Source organism: Asparagus officinalis, chromosome 10 (genome assembly GCF_001876935.1).
Source record: "Asparagus officinalis chromosome 10, Aspof.V1, whole genome shotgun sequence".
In the NCBI taxonomy this organism is placed as follows: Eukaryota; Viridiplantae; Streptophyta; class Magnoliopsida; order Asparagales; family Asparagaceae; genus Asparagus; species Asparagus officinalis.
In genome coordinates, this window is record NC_033803.1 from 2,903,983 (window position 1) to 2,927,655 (window position 23,673).

Genomic DNA, 23,673 nt, shown 5'->3' on the forward strand with positions numbered 1-23,673 from the left:
TTATTGCCACGTCAGCAAAATCCTTTGCCACAATTCCTCCCATCTCACTAGTATTTTGGGGAGAAAGAAAGGAAAAAGTCTTGGCCCCACAAAACTTTTCATCCAATCAATACAATAATAATAATAATATTGAAGAATCCTGATTTTTGAATAACTACAACATATTTTCACAGCTGAACAGCCCCCAAGCAAAAAAGCTAATCCAAACACCTATTTGTTTTCAGTATAGAAGAGGCTTTGGATACTATTTTTTCACAAGCATATGGATTTCTTTATCAAAGGAAGACAAACCTGAGACCAATATGATATCCAAATGCTACGGATTTCGTGGGTAACCCTGGGGTCCGACAACGCATCCACCCACCTGTGGATGAAACGTTCTTGCCTGGAGAAAGAAAGGAAACTTGTTAACAAGAGGATTATGGACAACATTAATATATCATCCCCCCCCCCCCCCACAAAAAAAAAAACATCAAGTAGTAGAGAGCAAACCTGGCAGGATCCCATGAGCGGTATCTCTCTCCAGGCTGCTTGAAGTTGTTTTCCTTAGCAATAATAACCTATATTCACCGGATGATGAAAACAATAAGAGATTTACCAAACATGATAATGTGTAGAAAATGGCAATAAGGATTTTTTTTTTAAATACTATCTCACAGGGCACTTAATGGGCCAGCTTTTTGAGAACTGGGATGAAGCTCAACATGTTAAGAAAAAGGCCCTATGTACTTAAAACTGAAAGTGGTTTTGCGCAGTATGTAAACAATAATTTTAAATTCTTCCCAAAAATCCAACAGTACACTTCCTCAGGAAAGGAAAATAAAGAAAAAGAAAGGACGAAGTTAAAGATTGATAGGACTGATTGAGATGGACTAGGAAGTAGGAAGGTTAGAAGGGTTGTTATAGGATCCATATGGCTTATACATGGCAAGCTAAACCTAGATCAGGAAGTTTTTATACCATAAGACAGCTAGCATTCACTTGGGGGCAACATTTTTTTTTGTGCCCATAGCATTGATAAAACCTAGTTCCTTTTTTGAGCAGTATCTAGAAATATGTCTGTTTAGGTTCACAAACTTCAACAGATACTTACCTTCTCACGTCTTCCATTAAGGACACCAGGTGGTATCGGGAATCTCTCCGCATGACGAACAGGATCGTACCTTGAAGGGAAATAGTTCACCTAAAAAAACAATGTTGTATATTTGAAAAGCAATATAATAAATGAACCAATTAATGAATAAATGCCAGGGACAGAAAGCAAATAGCAACCTCCTCATCCCTGTGCATGAAATTCATAAAACCATCATGGTGGTTGTTGTGATGAGCACACTTGGGAGCGTTAGCTGGGAGCATTAGGTAGTTCGGCCCAAGACGGTGCCTCTGAGTGTCAGCATAAGAGAAAATCCTAGTTTGCAGCAGCTTATCATCAGAATAGTAAATTCCGGGCACAACAATTGCTGGACAGAAAGCTAGCTGCTCATTTTCTGTAAAAAAATTGTCAATGTTCTTGTTCAGGACCATACGCCCAACTGGCTGAAGAGGAATGATATCCTCTGGCCAAGTCTTGGTAACATCAAGGGGATCAAAGTCAAATTTATCCTCATGATCAGGATCAATGGTTTGAATAAAAAGCTTCCACTCTGGATAATTTCCTGCAGCAATTGAGTCATAAAGATCCTTGGTGGCGTGGCTGTGGTTATTGCCTCCTACAATGACAGCCTCATCCTCCAACAAATTCTTCACACCGCAGGTTGGTCTCCAGTGGAACTTAACATAATGAGCCTTCCCTTCTTTGTTGACGAGAGTGTAGGTGTTGACACCGGAACCATCCATGTGCCTGTAATCCTGTGGAACACCAACATCGTCGAAGAGGAAGGTGAACATGTGCAAGCTCTCTGGATGGTGTGAGAAAAAGTCAACGATCCTCCAATTTTCTTGGATATGGGATTTTGGGTTTGGCTTGAGAGAATGCACCATGTCAGGGAACTTTATCCCATCACGGATGAAGAAGACAGGGAAGTTGTTCCCAACAAGATCAAAGTTACCCTGAAGATAATGGATAAAGCTAAGAATAGTAAGCACAAATGAATTATTTATAAACTAAAGTATTATAAATCATAGTAGCTCCACCACAAAGATGTTAATTCTAGATGATTAATTGAGATTATAAAAGCGATGACAACATGAACGACGTGTGTGTCGACCTTTGGTGGGCCGAACTTCATTTGTCAGCGTAAGGTAGCTCAGTAATCACAGAAATAATTAGAGATGACTTAGATATCGGCAAAATGGCCAGATTGGTATATTTTCTAGGGTCTTGGTGACAAGTTGGTATATTTTTTTAAGTTTTGTCATATTGGTATAAAATTTCAACTCCGGCGCCATATAGGCCTTAAGTTTGGCCGGAGTCAATTTTCCGGCCATTATTCTCACGCGACAGCTCACGTGACCCCGACGTGGCCTTTACGTGGATTCCAGCGTGGCAGGTGGTTGGGATGAATAAATTTTGACAAAAGGGGGGTTTATATCTCTGATTAGGGCTTCCATCTTCTTCTTCCTCCTCCTTCTTACTCCATCTTCTTCTTCTTACTCCATCTTATTCTTCCTCCTAGGGTTAGGGTTAGGTTCAGTGGGAGTTAAATTAGTGATGGATTCGTCATCTTCAAGCTGTCGCTCAAGATCAGTGTCAAGCATGAGCATTGGAAGAAGCAGGCAAGGGTTCAATGGAATAAAAGCTATACGATAGTGGAATGATCTAGCAAAGCAATCTGGGGTGAAGGTTTGTAATTGTGGTTTGGATTGCGAATATTTTACTTCTATGACTGATGAAAATCCAGGACGGAGGTTCTACAAATGTCGCAATCAGCATGTAAGTTAAATTTACTTCCTCATTTGTTGCAGTAATCAACTGCAGTTTTTACTTAGAAGTTGGAATTTTTTGCGCATCTTACTTGATAATAGTCTCCTTGATTTTTGAGTAATGATAGGCTGGTGGTTGTGGCATTTGGGAATGGATTGACAAACCAATGTGTAGTGTTGGATGTCAATTGTTTCCACTTCTAAGAGAGGAGATCAATGATTTGAGGAATACGTTGCTGTTGAAGGAGGAGTTACTTCAAAGGTGTGAAAATCAGCTAAGAGGATGCAATGAGGAAATTTACAAGCTAAAAGAGCATGTCGAATTGTCTCAACACGAGGCTGCTTCTTGTTTGGAAGAAGTGCAGAAAATGATGAAAGAAAGATTAGAATTGCAGGAAAATGTTGCAAAAGAAAAAAGGATTATTAAGTTTATTTTGTTATTCTGTATGTTTACACTCTGTTTAATTCTGTATGTTATAATGTGAAGATGGTTGTAATGTGAAAGTGGATGCTGATGTGAATAAAGCACAGTATTTTGACAGATTGGTAAATTGAACTCCTAATGTGTGTTGTTGATTGTGCATGAATAAATGAACTTTCTTGATTGTTATATACAGGCATGAATGCACATGAACTGGTGCAATGACTTGTATAACCAAATGTACATGACCTGGTTCAATGACATGAATTCAATTGTACCTGTTGGACCCATATTGCACATGACCTGGTTCAATGATGTCAACAAAGGGATCGACATGAAGTAGACATATAAACTTTAAACATGCCAAACAAATGAACATCCAGAATACCAAATGTATTAGGTAGAACATTGCTTGGAAACTACTGTGACACACAACAAAACACAAAATACCAAGTGCATGTAAGTTACAGGACTTTATCACATAACATAACACAAAATACTAAATAGAACATGCCCAGATAGAACTGATCAACACACTATACAATAACAACTTTGTTCCCAAAATACTAAACAGAACTTTAACCATCTTTGTTCCCAAAATACAATAACCAGACAGTAACAACTTTATCACATAACATAACACAAAATACTAAACAGAACTTTAACCAACTTTGTTCCCAAAATACAATAACCAGACAGTAACAACTTTATCACATAACATAACACAAAATACTAAACAGAACTTTAACCAACTTTGTTCCCAAAATACAATAACCAGACAGTAACAACTTTGTGCCAAAATAACATTAACCATACATGAACAACTTTGTCCCAAAATATCTCAGAAGCTGGTTATCTACTCACATCTAATTCTGTTCAGGCTTCCCTTTGGTCTCCCTTTTTTCCTCACTTGAGATGGTCCTTCATCAACTCTTGTTCCTTGTGATTCCTTCAAGATGGATCAGGTAAGGCTTAAGTTGTTTAATGAACACAAAATACAGCTGCAAAAAAAAAAGCTTACTTGTGTAGTTTGTTGCCTTGGTGGTGCAGTAGGGCACTTTCTCCGTGTATGTTCACTTGATTCACAATGGGTGCATCGTCCTTGCACACCTTGCCTTGATGCCTTAAATTGATTTCTTAAACCTTCTGAAGGGTCCCTCCTTCTAGCATGTTTGGGCCTCCCCATTGGCTTCCTAATACTGTGAGGAGGCAACACAGATCCCTCCTGTTGAAGGTCCCAAAATTTGGTACCTTGCACAGGGTTTAACAAGCTCTCATAAGCATTTTTGTAAGCTTCACTTTTGTACCAATGAGCAACAAAATCTCCTGGATTCTTTCTCATGAACAATATTGCACTAATGGCATGACAACATGGAATTCCAGTCAAGTCCCAAACCCTACAAGAACAGGTATTTTCACCCAAGTTAACCTCATGGCCAATCCCTCTGTGATGTATCTCAAATCCACTGTAGTCATTTGTTCCCGACCAACGTGTTTGACAGTGCAATTGTTCTTGATATCCCTCTTTGATTTTCTTGCTTATCCTAGGTGCAATCCCACCCACAAATTGTGTAATCAACTTCCTTTTTAACTGCATCCTATCCATCATGGCAAGTCTAATGTCTTCTAGCATAGAAATTATTGGCTTGTATCTTGCAAGAAGGATGAATGAGTTGAAGGTTTCGGACATATTGTTGTCGACACTGTCACATTGGCTATGACATTTAAAATGGGACTTACAGAAGGTGTGAGGATCCCTTGCCATGAAGTCGTCGTATGCCTTTTGAGAGTAATCCTTGAGTTTGCCAGCCTCTCTTGCAAAATCCCCCATGGAGGTTGCCTTCACACAATACCAAAATTGTTTTTGAAGAGTTCTTCCAGTATGTGCTTTCCTCCAATTGGAATAAATGTGTCTTGCACATTGCCTATGCTCCACTTGGGGCCAAACTTCATGTATAGCTGGAACTAAACCCTGATTAAACAAAAAAACATACTCAAATATGTAAATATGTAGCCCAGATAGAGATTAAACTGAATATGACATGAAATTGATCCTTACCTTTTGTTGGTCTGAAATTACTGTCCATCCCTCTCCCTCTCCCATGTTGAGATCATTGGATAAGATTCTCATAAACCATTCCCAAGAGCTCCTTGTTTCAGCCTCCACAACAGCCCACGCAATTGGCCACATCTGATTATTGCCGTCTCTCCCCACGGCACTTAACAATTGCCCACCACATGCATGTTTAAGAAAGCACCCATCAAGTCCAAATATAGGTCTACAATTGTTGGCGAACCCCCTTTGCATGTTTAAGAAAGCACCCATCAAGTCCAAATATAGGTCTACAATTGTTGGCGAACCCCCTTCTCATGACTGAGAACACAGGAATGGATTCAGTATGGCCTAAAAAAACTGCACATACAAGCTTTTGATAAAACTTCAAAATTTTCTAACAAACACATTTACTTTACCTGCAAAGCACACGTAGAATCTTTGAAAGACTCCTGATTCTGATGATTCACTTTGATCTGTGACCTTCAGAAGGCATGTACTTCCATCATTACTCCTTAAGAGCTCTCTCATGTATGGCTTTAACAAGCCATATTGCTTCTTAAACAAACCATCTACTGCATTCAAAGCCCTACTCTTTGCCCTCCTACATTTCCTTAAATCCACTATGATCTCATATTGTTTTTGCATTTCTGCTTTCATGTCTCTGGGCTTGAACTTAGGATCCCTCAGAAAGTTGTCAATAAATTTTCCTGCAAGCCAACCTTCAGTGATTAGCCTATTCTTGAATGTCCTGACACAAGTATGATAAGGGTGCATACAATTGATTTTCCAAGCACTAGCATCATCACGACATGGTGTAGCATTTAGCTGCCAATGACAGAGTGACCAATTCACATTCAACTGCCTCTTATCATTTTTTCCATAAACAATGTCATAGTGTTGTTGTATGGAGTAATTCAATATTGCTTCTTTTAATATTTCCCTTGACGTGAACTTCAATCCTACTGTCAATTTAACATTTTTCATGTCAACTTCTTCATTAAAAAATGGATACTTGACCTTTGATGCCCTTTTTTGTAAACTTTGGACAAGAGTTTCATCCTCATCACTTGCCATTATGGGACCTTCATCACCACTTGATCTAGGATCTGATTCATATCCACCATCATAATTTGTAAAAAATTCTGGCCATGACTGTTGTTGTGGTTCAGTGGTTGATGGCCCAGGTTCATCAACTGTGTTGTCAGCTCTTGAATGCACTCCTTCATGGGGTGATGTTGGTACATTAGCATTAACCACTCGAGGGGGTCTGACAGTGTTAAATTGAAAGGAGTTACCTGCATCAACACCATCTCCTAGTTTGGCACCAGAGTTTAAAGCAATGTGGCCCATCTCTTGACTTAGATTCTCCTTATTGCATTGCCTAATCTCATTCAGTTCCTCGTCTTCACTACATATAGCAGCTTGAAAGAAATCATCACTGTAAGCACCGTGAACCTCATTCACTGCCTCCCTATCTTCCTGGCCTGGTTCAAGCACACTCTCATTGCCCTCCACATTCACTGGCTCCCTAGGTTCATTATTTGGTTCAGGCACACTATCATTGCCCTCCACATTCACTGTAGGCACTGTCATCCTCTTTCTCTTGCATATTCTTCTTTTTTTTCCTTGTCATTATTGCTAAACTCATCAAATAGTTCATCTTCATCAAAGTCATCATCTGCAAATGCCTCCCTAGGATCCATTCTGTAATTCTCATCCTCCACAGAGTCGTCACTATCACTAGATGGACTTGCCTGCTGTTGTGCACTACACTGATCATCTAAAGAGGCTGAAAATAATGCTTTTTGTTGTGGCAGGGTTTCACTGAAGGTTGACAACTTGGTTGCCCTCCTGGGTGTTAGTTTCTTCCTGGAGGTTGAAGGATATGTTACCTTCCTCTTGCATGTTGCTTTCTTGGGTGTTTGTTTCTCATTGGCACTAGCAGTGGCTCTCCTGGGTATTGATCTCCTGGGTCCTGCTACTGTCACCTTCTCATTGGCACTAGCAGTGGCTCTCCTGGGTGTTGATCTCCTGGGTGTTGATCTCATGGGTCCTGCTACTGTCACCTTCTTTTTAGGAGTGGTCGCTTTTGGCATTTGCATATCTTCTTGCACCCCTTCCAACAACAGCTCATCACAATCTTCCATAATAACTTCTGCAGGTTGATCAATGCCATGTTCAACATAGATTTCAATTGCCTTCACCCTTTCTGCATGTTCTAGCATTTCAATGAAGGAACATTCATCACTTAGAGACCTTAATCCACCATTTGCAACCCCTACACCAGGAACACAGTAGAACAAGCCGTTGACATTGTTATACCCAATTGCACTAATTTCATCCATCAGTCTTCTATGCTCAGATCCTCTTTGTCTATAAACCTAACATCAAATCTACCACCAACATAATCTTCAACCCAGCCCATCGGAAAACTTCCTCCATGTCTGATTTTAACCAATATTTGGAGACTCATCTGCAATATCACAATAAAAACCCTAACTCCTCACTAAACCCATCAAAAAAACCCTAATTTACAATAAACCCGTCAAATTTCCATGTATTAGTTTCAAAAATATGAAATTTCCACTCACCTTTTGCTCCGCGCCAAAGAAGATGAAGTAGATGGAAGCCTTGAACTTCGATCGTCTGTAATTTGGGGATCGTTACGCTCTAGGGTTCTACGATTTTCTTCTGTAATTGGGGAAGAGAGGGAAATTAAAGAATGGGATTGAATTACTGCTCTTCTGCGATTTTCTAGGCAAACCGCTCACTTATTCCCGCTAAATTTCGTCACGCTGGAATCCACGTAAAGGCCACGTCGGAGTCACGTGAGCTGTCGCGTGAGAATAATGGCCGGAAAATTGACTCCGGCCAAACTTAAGGCTTATATGGCGCCGGAGTTGAAATTTTATACCAATATGACAAAACTTAAAAAAAAATATACCAACTTGTCACCAAGACCCTAGAAAATATACCAATCTGGCCATTTTGCCCTTAGATATCAATGAGATTGTAGAAATGAGAGTAACATGTAAACTAGTCGTGTGGTTGACCATTGGTGGGTAAAACTTCATATCAGTATAAGGTTTCAGTGGTCACAGAAATAACTAGAGAAAGCAACTGGATAGTTTCAAAAGCTACGAACACTAACAATTTATAAGCATGTTTATTGTATCACTTGAAGGACCGCAAAGGTGGGTTCTAACTCGCAATTGAAAATTTGAGAGAAGATGTGTGGATAGATTTTAACTCTTCAGATTGACTGAAAGCATGAAACCTCAAAGTCTCCCAAAAATACACATACTTAAAAGGTTCACATAAATTAACCTCTCGATATTTAGGTTTCTGTTAGAGAAAGAGCTTCACAGCCTTGCCTTGTAGGACAACAAATGGTCTGTTGACGCAAACAGATCCCATTATCTTACACATCCCATTATCTTACACACGGCTACGTAGCCTTGGCCACTAAGAAATTCTACGCCCAAACTAGTAAAACTGAAAAAGCACAGAATCCAAGTCTCTCTAGCTAGTAACAAACTATATGCCAAAACCACCTATCAAAGAATTCAAAGTGTAATTTGGCAGAAGATGTGTCAATAGATTTTAACTCTTCAAATTGATTGAAAGGATACAAGGCAAAAAAAACTCCCAAAAAAGTACCACATACTCAACTTGAACGGTTCAACATATTAACTTCTGAATCCTTCATTTTCTTTTAGACAAGAAATGGAGCTTCACAGTCTTGAAGGACAAGAAATTATTTGTAAACACACAAATTCTCAGTATCTGGCATGGCCATGGAGCGTGGGGCACCAAGAGATTCTATGCCAAAACTAGTACAAGTAAAAAAGCAATAGAATCTAAATGTCTCTAGCCACTAAGAAATTCTATGCCAAAACTAACTAGCAAGAACGTAAGAGTGTACTTGAGGAATGTAGAACTGAGCCTTTACCTCTCTGGTGTAGAACTTCACGGCAAAGCCTCGTGGGTCTCTCAAGGTTTCAGGACTCCCGCGCTCATGAATGACAGTCGAGAAGCGAACAATGACAGGGGTCTGCACCCCTGGAGCCCGAAGGAAATCAGCACAAGTGAGATGAGAAACATTGTGAGTCACCTCAAAGAAACCCTTGGCACTGGCTCCCCTAGCATGAACAACACGTTCAGGAATGCGTTCTCTATCGAATTGTGCAAGCTTCTCAATGAGATGATAGTCCTCAAGAAGAATAGGCCCTGTCAACATGATTAACACCATTCAATCACACAATAAATAAGGTAAAGAAATGGTGCCAACAGGATTAACATCATTCAACCTCATAAAAACAAGGATGAAAAGGAAATGCATTAGTAAAGCCTTTATTAGCTGGATCTCTAAGAAAACAAATGCAGTATTCATACAAAAAGGAGCGGTTAAGGCTAGAGCTGTAAATTGATGTCTTAAATACCTAAATTCACTTCCCATCAGCATCCACTAATTGAATATAGATAGTGATAATCAAAACCCAAATAAAAAATAATTGAGACATGCCCATATATGTTCTACTTATTTGCTTAGCTCGTGTGAGTGGTCTGGGGGTGGGGGGGGTGGCGGATAGGTATGACATGGCACTTCATTTTGATAAAGATGGACTATCAGTGAGGTTCACCATGTTAGTCACATTGGAAAGGTGCGGACCTCACTTCTATCTCTTCATATTTATTTTGCTAAATAAGTTCGCAACTCGTATCTATTATCCCATGGGTGAGTGGGTGGTGTGTGACACCTCTCTCTATTGATTTAAAATTTTACTTCCATATATATGAATCGTCTCTAATGCAAAAGGAGAAGTCATTTGCTAAATCACAGCCATCCATTTATATTTAAGACACTTATGATTAATTCCAAATATAAAATGACCACACTTTCCCGTCAATTACATTCATTCCCCCTTTTCACTCATAAATGTCATAATTATTTCACAAAATAATAAATGGTTTCAATGGAGAGGATCCAAATCCCACCTTCCCTGCAGGACACCACAAGGAAAAGAAAGAACATCTCTGGCCATTTTCTTCATTAAGTTCTATTGACTACTAAAATGGGCGAAGTCACCTGTTTTATCACATTAAACAATAAAAAATTCCCCTGTTTATCAAATTAAACAATAAAAAATAACCTCCCGTCTTTAGACATCTTTATGTACTTTAAATTGTTATTTTTTAGGCTAAATTGCACTTAAATACCCTATTGTTTCACCAAAAAGCAATTATACACCCCCTAAGTTACAAAACGGAGTAAATATATACCATGAGTTGTAAAAAAGGTGCACATTGCCACATTATACTAACCTGCCATGAGAATATTCACAGGTGCTCATCACATGACAATTTTAAATGTCATCTACCCTCATTAATTGTATTAATTACAATTTTACGTACCTCTTTCTCCTTATCAAATACCATTCATTCTCTTCTTATTTTTCTTCTTTAGATTCTCAAGCACTTCAATCGTGAAATTAGGGCATCATCATACATTTTGGGGAAAAAATCTGGGAGTTGTGGGGAACAGTAAAAGTGAGGTTTTTTTAACCCTGGGGGTCATTTTCGGAGAAAGGCAATCATGTCCTTTTGGGTAAAACTTAACAGCATTTAAGAAAATCACACTGCAGAGACAACTCATGGTATATATTTGCTCTGTTTTGTAACTTAGGGTATATAAGTGCACTTCTGGGGAAAAAAAATAGGTATGTAAGTGCAATTTAGCCTAATTTTTATTAATGTCTCCCAATAACACCAAGGGGCTGTTTGGTTGTATGTTTTTATCATGTAAAAGGATGGAAAGTGTAAAAAAAAGAGTCCCAATGTCAGCTTTCATCACTTTTAATTGTTTGTTGTAGTTGTGAAAATAGTGTAAAGTGATTTCATATGCCGATGTGGCTCGTAAAGTGATTTCATAAAAAAAGACATGATTTTAGGAGAAAACCGACATTGAAGTCAGGAAAAAATAATAATAAATAATTCCAACCAATATGATCATTTGAGTAGGGACCACTTTTTACACTTTCCAAACAAACAATTAAAGTTACATTTGCAAACCAAACAAGCAATTTATGATTCCAATAGAATAAAAAACAAACAAAGAAAAGTATAAAAGTGAAATTGATGAGGTGGACAACAACTTTCCAAGTTGTGTCATAAATACACAACTTTACCAACAACAACCAAACATCCTCCAAAAAGCTGCAAAACTTACACAACTAGTTATCAACTAAAAAGTTCCCTTTCTTGTCAATTTAGATTCTTTCAACCGCACAATTATTGCAGTGTCTATCTATCAAATAAACAAAACAAGTCAGATAATTAACTCAATAAAAATTAAACATTTAACCCCATAAAAAGTACTCAACTATGTTGCTCCGATCAAAGCTTAGTTACCCTTTTAATTCCAATTTCATAAAGAAACATAATGGGGTTTCCAATTGGACCTCAAAACCATATTATGTAATACACTTAAAAGATAATCAAATTTTCTTGATTGACCCTCGTATTCACAAAAGAGAAACCCTTACAGGCCCTACAGCAATCAAGGAACTGTTTCCCATCCATTCTGATTCTAACAACCGCGCAGTTGTCGCCTATATTTATCGAATAAACCACATGATTGACAGCTAAACGCTCAACTCTTACAAAATCTTTCCCAACTATTCACCATATTCAAATCATATTCTCTTTATACTAATAATTAGCGGGCCTTCAATCCCAATTTCATAAAGAAAACACAGCGGGATTTCCATTTGTCCCTCAAAAACTTTCTACCCAACACAGTTTTTAAAAAATCAAAATTTTCTTGAGTAAACCTCAGATTCATCAAAAAGAGACGCTAAGTATTAACAGTACGCAATTGTTGTCTATATTTACCAGAAAAAAAAAACATAAATTGTCACAAGAGACGACTAAACACTCAAACCCCACGAAACTGTTTTCAAATATCCCCTTGTGATACTAATAATCAGCGGGCCTTTAATTCCAATTTAAACAATATTAAAAAAATCAAACAATTGTTGATTTGCCTCAGATTCATCGTAAGAAGGAATACCTCGAGATCCTACGGTGAGAGAGGAGTTATTGTTCCAGACCGGAGCACCGGAGTTGGTGGTCCAAAAGTGCGAGTTGAAAGCGCTCGATGGTCGATGCTGTCACAAAACAAGATCAAAAATCAAAACATTAAGATGAATCGCCTTAACCCTAAACAAATCAAGGATCGAGAGAGAAATTAGACACCTTGTACGGATCCATGGCGATGGAGAAATCGACGAGAAAACCTTTTTTCCTTTTTCTTTTTTTTTCCCCTTTTTTTTCCCGCACGCACCGATGCCTTAGGTGAGCATTTGTAAGGGGCGAAGATGTTCATTAGTTACGTGGGGCCCAGTTGAGAGCTGGGGCCGGGGGGCTACGTGGCGCATGGAAGTAGCGCGAGGTCGCATTTTTTACACGCTGCGGGTGAGATGTTTGTGGGTTGGACTTTTTTATGCGAGTGACCGCAAAATTTGTGGATCACGTGATTGGTTGGAGACTAATTTTGGAGGCAATTTATCTCGTCCCGAAAAAATCGAAAATACTCTGTAGCGAAATGGCGTGCAATTGGAATTTTCTGTGCCGTTACGCTCAAAATATTTGAGAGGTGTACTAATTTTGTTTTGACTTTTTTTTTTTTTGGGGGGTTTCACTAGTGAACATACAGCTTTGATCTATTACTTATAGGCAGTTTACCAACTCGGCTGGACCCTAATGAGTAGTAGTTTCTATTTATGAGGTGAGCATTTTTGAACATGCATAGATCCTATGATTATACCGTGACAAAAATCTGATTGTTGTGAGTACCGTATCAAATGCACTTCATCTTTCCTTCGCTAGTGCTAGTATTACTTGTACTATTATTATTAGTATTGGAATTAGTACTCTGATTGTTATCAGTATAAATTACCACACATTTGCTTTTCTTTGGACAAATTTCATGATATTCTGTCGATTCTTCTTCATTTTCTTTCTCTTCTTCTTCTTCTATATATATACGTGTGTGTTTGTGTGTGTGTGCGCGTGCTTTTTCATGTTTTATTCTGGGATCTTTTGTTTTTATAAATAAAACTCGTGTTTCTTTTTTAATAAATTACTTCGATTCACAGAAGCTTCTTTTACAGATTATCTTGAAAAGTTTCCTAAGCTATATTTTTTTATTTCAAAGTACACTCAGTAAGAATTTATCAGCCTGTCAAATCTTTTTAAGTAAAATAATCTCTTCAAGATATTTTAGCTGTTCTTTTTTCCTTTGGCCAATTTAAATAATTGATTAATTATTTACATTAGGATAGTTTTGCCAACAACAAAAGCAAAAACTCTTCAGAGGCCATAAGTCATAACTCATAACTCCCAAAATTAATATTTCCTATCATCTTCTTCTGCGGACGTCAGACGGTGATGGGGACCCTTATCTCCTTCGGCCTTTTCTAAAACCACCTCAAAACCACTGGTCATCGCTGACATGTCCCACCTTAATATCCGCCACGCGTCCCATTGCGTTCTGGGTTCGTGTGCTCTGCAGCTCGAAGCGTTCTCACTGCTAGGGTTGCTAAACGGTCAAATCAAATCGAATACTAAAAAGTTCGTATTTATATTTATTTAAAATTATCGAATTCGAATGCGAACTCTAATATTCATATATGGAGTTTTTCGAATTTAAACTCTAATACTTCGTATTTGATAAATATTCATCAATATTTATCGAATATTAAAGTATATTTATTCTGCTAAAAAATTTACTTTTTAAATAGTATTTAAATTCATAAATAAAAATTATTCTTTTATAAAATTTTATTAGAAAACAGATTTAAGATTATTTAAATTTTAAAATCAGTACATAAAACTTGAGTAGAAATTATAAATGGATTAAAAATATGATATCATATATGCAATAATACAAATAATAAGTGGTCAAATTTTAAACGAATATTTAATAGACAAACGAATTGAATATACATCTAGTTAAATTCTATTCTTAGTAAAGTCGAATATTAAAAATATTTGTTTAATGATAAATAAAGTATCGAATCGAATGTGACCGAATAATTATTCAAACAATTATCGAACTATATGGTAATTATTTGGTTCATTCCCCCCTCCACCCACTGGAGCAACGGATATGGATCGGATAGCGTTCGCATAGAAACAATGAGAGAAGGTGTCCGCATAACAACAATATGCGCATAAGGGAATCTCTTAAAACGGAACCCTTTTCACACTGGATCTATCAAATGGACAACGAATCGGTCTCGAGCTTGTGCGTTTGGACAAACTTTGAGATTGAGAGCAAACATTGGGCTCGTTAAGGCCCATTAAAGGAAACAGTGACGATAAAACGTCGACGAAGTGGCCACAAAATTTTTCTGGACTAAAGTTTATTTCCTTTTATTTCTCTTTTGAACCTCATAAATTTACTTCGTGAAACCACTATTTTGTAGACGAGGAAGGCTACAAACAAACAAGGAAACGTCTACAGAAGCATGTCCATTAATTTTCAGGAGAAATAATAATTATCCTGATACTTCTTCTCGGCCTCTTGTATTATGAAAAATCTTCGCGATGTAACAATATCTTTCAATGTTACATAGCCATGTAAATGCGAAAAAATAAAAATAAAAAATCACAGAGAATTTTGGCAAGTTAGCTTTGGAAACCTCAAGCTAAAAAAGATTTACATTTTGGTTTGATAATTTATGGAAAAGAGGTCTTTAAAAGCTCCGCCATGCCAATTTTTTCATGAAACTCATTTCAACCACGAAAACCTCTTGAAAATAATACAGATCATACAGGTAAGGAAACCACCGATACATGTTTCAGTAACCACTTTAATTAATACGAACTGTATACCGAAAATAATATACGAAATCAATATAAATAATTAAAAAAAATAGTACAAATGGAGATAATGAGTGCAGATATAACGGTGAATCAACATAAACAGCTAGCACCCAGAATCAATGAACTCACAACTGGCGTTGAAACGCGTCGCAGGCTCTTTTCTTCCTTCCTGTGTGATTGTCTATAGAAAGCCCTCAAAGGTGAATTTTCTTAGATAGCAGCCGATTTACACCATAAAAGGCACTAAAGACAATATTCTATAGAACACATATATTGTGGAAAATTTCTCTCAACTAGATCATAATTTACACCTTGCCAAAAAGGCAGACCTGAAAACTGACTCATTTGAACTTGGAACCATTCAACAATGAAAATCCAGGTCTCAACTACATGAACCACAACACATGACTGCACAAAAATCTCGTTTTCTCCCTTATGAAAGCCCAGAATTATATCAACGGCCTTCACGGCCTCATCGTTCCTCTCGGGCTACAGATGATTGAAACTGAGCAGGGAATGACGCACGTCGATCTGGAGAAGCTTTATTCAACACATTCAAAACCCTCACTCTATGCAACTCCTTACCTGAGAAAATTGAAAAATAAAACACAACAAATTCTACAAAAATCCTCTTCGAGAATGCCAACGGTAAGCGCATGACAAATTACAAGTATGATAGGGTATAGATTACCTTCTTCCAGTGTAAGATGTATTGCTCTTTTCTCTAACTCATATGCATGCCTACTCCTTTCTGCTGCTGATAAGGATATAAGCTCTAAAATCATCATGAAAAACAATTCAAGAGATTATCATATAATGAATTTGTTCACACCATGGAAAATCCAACTCAGGAAAACTTAGGTTAAATTTCACAAAACCCCTTTAAGTTTAGCCTTAAAAATGTTCCCTAGCCTTAAAAATGTTCCTTAACTCCCCTTAAGTTCATGGTGTTCCAGAAAACCTCCAAAAGTTTTTAAATTTTCACCTAATCCTCCTAACAATATTTAGATGAACTTGTGAAAAGACGAAAATTCCCATTTTAGAACTCTAATTATGAAATTAAATTAAATCAATTGGCAGCTAGGGTTAGAGGGGGTTATAACAAAATTTGACCAAACTAAAGGGGTTTTTTCCATCAGGTGTATTTTGTTCATTAGATGCATGTCGTCTTCACATGCACAGTTAGACCCAACGGTGTTACTTAGAGGGGTTAACTGACAGAACTTAAAGGGGTTTCAGTGACATTTCTAAAGTTTAGGGGGTTATCTCAAAAGCGATCAAACTTAAAGGGGTTTTGTGAAATTTATCTGAATACTTACTATGAATATAATCCTCGTGATTTGACTGGTCGCAGGATTTCAAGAACATTTCTGTAGTCTTGGTTCAACCGCTCTTTCCAATGTTGGATTGCCTAGGCTTTTGGGGTTCAGGCCGAAAAGGGAAAGAAACAGCACTTGACTTGCTATCAGGCTGGAAGGGAACTGCAACTGGAGCTGAAGAACAATTTAATGTGGGCACTGGTAACTCATTGATAGAGTAATCATTCCTAGATTTCTTCAGTGGTGGAGAATCAGAACTGCCACCGTTGATCTTTGCTGATTCTCTTTCATGTTTCCTAGTGTCAAAATTGTTATTGTTGATCTTTCCTGAATCTGTTTCGAGTTTTCTACGAACATATACAAGAGGCCCATTAGGACTCGCAAGGCAACTAGGCTTCACAGTATCCTTGACTGGTGTTTTGTCCATGGGGAATGGAGAATTCCCGGGTGATTTGTGAATGGTGTTTCTATTCTCATTAGGTATCTCTCTTAGTGCAGATTTCTTGGCTGAGATCGGCTGTTGCTTGTCTCCAGTGGCCATGACAGTTCCAGAGTTGACAAATAGGCACTCAGTTATCTCTCTTAGTGCAGAAACACAGGAGGTCACAACTCTCTTTAAATAGAAAGTTAACTGAAATGTAAGGGAAGGAGGCTGAACTCAATCAGAATTCCATCAATACATGTCAGCGGCAAACTGAAAAATTAAACAAGGATGAAATGACAATGCTAGCAAATGGGAGGATAATGTATAAGAAAATCAATAAGAATGACATGGAGTACATAAAAAAGGAAATAATTCGGAATTTATGGACAAATGATATGTTTATTTGTTTAAGGAGAAAAGGCAGAAGGAGGTTTGTGCGGGAGTGACAAATCAAGTTTATGACATTTGAATAATTAACGACATTTACCAAATCTAGATAGTCTTCAACAGTGTATGGACTAGATAGTTAAAAAGTAAATAATACAAACTTAATACAACCGTAGAAGTTTCTAAATGACTGGCTTTATCACTACATAACACCGAGACATAACATATTTGGTATGATCAATCTAAGAGGTACTTTCCAGTATATTTTGTGTGTTCTGCTTCACCAATACAAAGCAATTTTACTTCACAAGTTTAATTAGAACTTCACCAATCGTCATAAATTCTATACTATTTATAATAAAAGAGGGACGAGTTTCAAAAATTTTGATTTCCAAAATATCCTTCGAAGTTCATCAAATCACCAAATTGCACTCAAAGTCTCATTCGATCTTATATCTAATACTTCTAATCCAATAAATTTCTATCCGCTACAATTCACCATGATTATATTCAAAGAACATGATGATGATGATGATAAATAAATATGCAAATAACATGATAATGATGGTACTGTAAAAAGTCACCAAATTGGTGATCCCACTAACCATTTAGCCTTCTCCATCCTACCCATAACAGTTAATCCACTTTTACGTTCCTCATTCACCTTTAATTGCACCATTATCTCCCCTTTAAAGACATCCAATTACATCCTTCATCTCTCTAACTTCTCCACCATCATAACCCTCTTATTAGCTACTACTACACTATAAAATATTCACCATCTTCAACAAATATAATAATATAACAGCGTCAGCAACGCTTGCAACGATGTAATAGTGTTCGGGTACTCCAATCGGAAAGTCAGACAAAGATCAAGATCAGCATCTGCATCATGGAAAAGAAGGCGAAATAAGGATTGGAGATTCTTTTCCTTTTTCCGATGTCGTTTCTTCCATCTTCTTCTTCTTCTTTTTAATCTATTTGGAAATGGTAATAAAATAAGATGCAGGTCATGTTTTTTCTTTTTCTTTTTTTCACTCCCTCAGGCCCTGGACATATGGTAGATATTCGGAGAATTCAAGGTATCTTTAGATTCCATACATGAATACTCAAATGGAGTTCTTTTGATTATGGTGATCCAGCTTGAGAAAAATTGAAATCAAATTAAGAGTGATATTTCTAAGATCACAAAATGTACATGCACAACATTTATCACTGTACCTATTAATACTATGAAGTAACGAACATATAGAAATTTAGTGATATGTTATTTACTTTTCACAATAGATATAAATGCAAAACTATAATAGGATCATGGACTGAATTATTCAGATATGGGATCTCATTTCAGAGGAGGAGCATTTGTCAGTGATGAATTTAGAAGGACAAATCTTAGTAGTTATCTGATAACTGAAGTCATTCAGTCATGACTAGGTGTTATGAGATGATTTTCGTTGAATAAAGAATAAGCACTGTTCATAATTTATTTACAATTACTGGACCACATGGAAGAGAAACCACGTCATCCTCTCTCACCTCTTGATGTGCATTATCAGTTTGTTCAGTAGATTGACTTAACCGAGTTTGTTGTATGACTTAACTGTGAAAGTACATTGTCATCCTCTCTCACCTCTTAATGCGCAATATCAGTTGTTCAGTAGATTGACTTAACTGAGTTTGTTGTATGACTTTAACTGTGAAAGTATATTCACTGTATATGAAATCTTCAAATTCATAAATCACATGACAAGGAAATACATTATGTATAATATTTAATATTTCAATTGATCTATGGCATGTCACCATGCAGGCACATGCAACCATATCCCCTGTTAGTAAAGATCTACTTCAATTATATTACTTCATTATATTATTTCATCTTTAGCATCCACATGACCACATCACCTGTTATATTTGATGCTTAATTTGTTTATCTTTAGCATTTATAACTTTTGACAATAGGATTATCCTTGACGTATGTTGTGTACAGATAGTGTGACCATCACTATATTATTATAAGTTTATCAGGATTATCCTTGACGTATGTTGTGTACAGATAGTGTGACCATCACTATATTATTATAAGTTTATAGCAACAAAGGCCTGCATGCATGTGTAGTGTACAGATAGTGTGACCATCACTATATTATTATAAGTTTATAGCAACAAAGGCCTGCATGCATGTGTATCACAAAAAAAAAGTTTCCTTCAGCATATCAATTCTCAGTGTAATGATATTTTTTTATGCATCCTTCTACAAGCAATTTTTGATTACAAATGTAAAGAATTTCATATGTACTTATCCATTATATATATGTACTTATCAATTATATATAAATTTAAGAATTTATATTGTTTAGAAGTCACTTACCTTTGTCCAGTTAATGAAAAAAAATTCGAGGAACTAAACAAATACGTCCACATGAAAAGCAGGTGCACTATACTAGTCATTGATAGAAAAGAACATGTGTATTATATGTGCTTTAATGCTTATCCTTTTGTTGCTTGTCTGAAGCCAAAATAAAGGAGGATTTTGTTAGATAGCCGACAAACAACATATTAATTTCTAATTGCACATACATCAAGTGATTGCAAAGTTAACAGTTTCGCGACAATATGACTAAAAATACAACTTAAAACATGGTCGAAAATATGGAAGCATCAAGAATTTTCCATTTATAGATGTTTTAATTTTTAAGATATATAAACCATGATGGATGTAAAGCATCATTCATTAAAATAGTACAAGTAATGGATCAAAAGGTCTCTTTAATTCTATGGTCAGAAAACCTTAAAAAAAATTTCAACAAGTTAATGCATTGATAACGTGTCCTGTATGCATGACGTATTGTTCACATACCGATTAAAGCATGTACATCAACAAGAACAGATTTGGTTGTGTTCTTTTGGTTTGGTTTGTGTGTGTGAATTAACGTAACTAGGCACATTCACCAATAAGTTAGCTGTTCATGAGAGTTAGATCATTGCCCCCCACTTAAATTAGTTCTGCACTGTAGTTGTGAAATAGCATGGTCAGACACAAGACAAAGAAGCGAATCACGTATCTTCCTCACTTTAATATATTCATAATAACAATCTTCTTGCCACAAAACTCACCATTTCTCCGCCAGTTTTCCTTACAGCAAACATATAATCCCTTAAACACTACACAATTACACATTCACACTGAAAAACTCCAACAAGCCCATGAAACCCATCATCACTTTCAGGTTGGACTTTGGGATTAGCTAGGCTTGGTCGACAGAAGGGCATCCATGTGTTGTTGAGGGTGAGGTTACAAAGAAGAGGGAGAGGCTGGTGGGGATTCAGGGATTAGAACAGGACAGAGAGTAGGCCCTGGTAGTAGTGTCAAAGAGAACAAGATTTAAATTTAAAAGTTAAATTTGGACTATGATGTGTATTGATCTCTGAATACTCTTTCGAGATGGAATATGATTTGGATGACAATTAGAGAGATCCACATGCAAACTAAACAACTTTGATAGATTCAGTAAAGTACAAATCAAGGATCAACATGAAATTACATCAAATACCTCGGATAGATATGGGAGGAAAAATAAATAAAATTCAGCATAAGGAATAAAAAGGAAATGCTAAAAACTCTTCTAACTCAGGAAGTTGAGAATGTTCACAAGTAAATAATAGGAAATAGTACTAGAGAAGTTAATCCAAGTGTAAATTTTTGAGACAGTTAAAAGCATCGAGGAAGCTCCTGATTTGGAAATTTGCCAGGGGAAACAATTTAAATTTCCACACCCAATTGTTTGCTCCACAGATTTTTAGAGAAAAATATCTGACATAAAGTATTATACTTCATTCACAAAAAGAACAACTCATAGTTCAAGATGGACCATGGATCCCTGGGTAATTAGATATCTCTTGTATTGAGACATGTGAATCATTAAATGCTATCATACCCAGTAGTTATGCTAAAGTCCAACAGGTAAAAATCGATTGAAGCAGACCGATACTAAGAACAACCCAGTACAGTAGATGATACATGTGCATAAGCAAGACAAACACAACCACTAGAAACTATTTGAAAGAAGTAGTCTAGTCATAAAAGTATAAGTGATAAACCCAAAATCATGCAGTTCTGCATGGCAGGAGAAGACAGAGAATATAGAGTGCAGTACAAAGGAACCGCTTGAACAACAATGCACGCCTATCAACTAAATTAATCGAAACAAGGAAGATACAACATTGCACAACAGTGGTTTGTCTCACTACCAGTGTACATACAGATGCAGGTAAACTTTTACTTGACAATCCATGTTTTGATGACAATGGTACCATTATAATATTTCCAAGTCAAAAGTTCTGCAGTTGCACCTACTTGTTCTTACCACATGTAGCAAGTAGACTAGGGTACATTGTGGATAGAATAGCATTCTCGACACTTCCTACTCCAAAATATCCCCTCGAATTATCATTATAATTTCGACTATTCTTAGACAACCTTATTAAATCAATGCAACATTTATATGCAAACGATCCAAGCCACCTTACATAACAATTAAGAAGATATATCTTGAATCTAACAGACTTGCGTTTCCTTTCCGGCGAAAGATATAACCAACTAATCGCAGTCTCTGACTCTTCTTCATACATAAACCTTTTGTTATTCATCTCAGAAGATCTAAGCAGATCTAAGGAATATTGACTATTAATGAACAGGGTCATAAACAGAAAGAGACAAGTTAACTTTTGTACATACCTTGAGGAACCTGGTTCACAAATTGACTAGAAAAAGATGGCTGCAGCATAATTAAATAACTGAAGCTATCAAAGGCACATTTCCTCAACACTCATAAAAACTCCAAAAATCAATCATCAGCAATGAAAGCAATCAAAGAGGTAATCATATCACATTTAATAAGAACCAAGATTTTCATTCCATAATCGATCAGGCGTTAAAATTTCCGATTTCAAGTACTAGAATAAGAATAATATTAAATAAGCTCAAAATTCACAGTAAATCTTCTATTTTTTCCTAATCTAATCCCTGCCAAAAGAACACACTTGAACAAGCTCAGCCCTAACAGTAAACGAAGCGGTAAAAAGAAACCAACTTTTTGAAAAAATTACACAAAATATGAGGAAATATCTTCTCAAACAATCTAAAAATCTCATCCTCGCACAGAAAATACAATTATCGTTACCTTTTGTTCGCTTAAACCAACTACCTCAGGCATGCTGAGGATTTAGGGAATCAAAGAAAAACCCTCAAAAGTTTTCGAGCGAGAAAAATCGCGCAGAATAAATGGGGGGAAATTACCTTTGTAGCATTGTTGTTGATTGTTGAATGGAAGACGATCGATCGAAATTTTAGTGGTTTCTTGGAGGAAAAAAAGGTGGGAAATTGGGCTCCAATGAGTAAAAAATGCCTAGAGTAAATAGAGTGTGTTTCTTTAAGAACGGCACCCTTTGGCTTTTTTTTTTTCACTTTGGCACTCCAACGTTTACCAATTTTGCGCACTTTTGTACCCGGTCCCAGAGACCAGAGTTGTTTATTTAACAGTTTGGTGCCTTACAATTTTAACTCCGTTCCACTTTGACACCCCATTCGGATCTCGTTCATTGTACCCCCAGTTTCCGCTTGCCAAAAGATCAAACAATAAAAGACAAAATGACCAGATTGGTATATTTTCTTGAGGCTTGGTGACAAGTTGGTATATTTTTTTTAAGTTTTGTCAAATTGGTATAAATTTTCAACTCCGGCGCCATATTGGCCTTAAGTTTGGCCGGAGTTACTGTTCCGGCCAGTGTTGATGGGAATTTTTGCATAAAACTCCCTTGTAAAAAACTTATCCTGCTCCTAACCCCCTCCCCCTCCTCCGCATCCTCTTTCTCCTCCTCATCCTCTTCCTCTCTCCTCTTCCTTGCTCTCTTCTTCATCTCAACCCAATCCCAGCTCCATTGTAAAAAATCTGACTTCGTCCCTCCTCGCTTTTCCCAGACCAAAATGCTTCGTGAATTAACAAAGTATAATAACAACAATAAATAAGATAAAATGTTGGTTTACGCACATATAGCATATAACAATACATGATACACACAAGGAGAAACATCAGACGCATGCGATAGCGAATACCAATATATATAAAAATAATAATAACAAGCGGCGAAACATGTAAATAATTAATTTTTAGGGAGCCCCGTGCCGCCTCTCACGGTGCTCCCAAGCGCGCACATCCTCCTCGGGGAGTTGGACCTCCCGGTCGGATCTTATCCTGAACTCCGGCATTCCAGCCCCAAGTCCAAGTTCATGGCCTTCTGGCGTGGATCCTTG

At 37.0% G+C, this 23,673-nt stretch overlaps 3 protein-coding genes across 3 annotated transcripts in view; all 3 read right to left on the reverse strand.

The window, feature by feature from the left end:
* Nucleotides 1-12,694, reverse strand: part of LOC109824991 (catalase isozyme 1) — a 13,137-nt gene extending 443 nt beyond the window's left edge. Inside the window, exons 1-7 of the mRNA XM_020391646.1 lie at nt 12,597-12,694; nt 12,412-12,508; nt 9,292-9,569; nt 1,273-2,049; nt 1,094-1,183; nt 493-560; nt 292-385 (exon numbers count right to left, since the gene is read on the reverse strand). Coding sequence (XP_020247235.1) covers nt 292-385; nt 493-560; nt 1,094-1,183; nt 1,273-2,049; nt 9,292-9,569; nt 12,412-12,508; nt 12,597-12,611 — 1,419 coding nt within the window. The 5' untranslated portion in view covers nt 12,612-12,694. The remainder of the gene's footprint in view (nt 1-291; nt 386-492; nt 561-1,093; nt 1,184-1,272; nt 2,050-9,291; nt 9,570-12,411; nt 12,509-12,596) is intronic.
* LOC109825341 lies at nt 15,237-16,600 on the reverse strand. Its single transcript, XM_020392186.1, has 3 exons — nt 16,550-16,600; nt 15,922-16,005; nt 15,237-15,815 (listed from the first exon to the last, which is right to left on the reverse strand). Exons 1-3 carry the CDS (start codon nt 16,596-16,598, stop codon nt 15,703-15,705), a joined length of 246 nt encoding a protein of 81 aa, XP_020247775.1. The 5' UTR covers nt 16,599-16,600; the 3' UTR covers nt 15,237-15,702.
* Nucleotides 16,614-22,653, reverse strand: LOC109825342. Its single transcript, XM_020392187.1, has 2 exons — nt 22,544-22,653; nt 16,614-17,180 (listed from the first exon to the last, which is right to left on the reverse strand). Exons 1-2 carry the CDS (start codon nt 22,574-22,576, stop codon nt 16,614-16,616), a joined length of 600 nt encoding a protein of 199 aa, XP_020247776.1. The 5' UTR covers nt 22,577-22,653.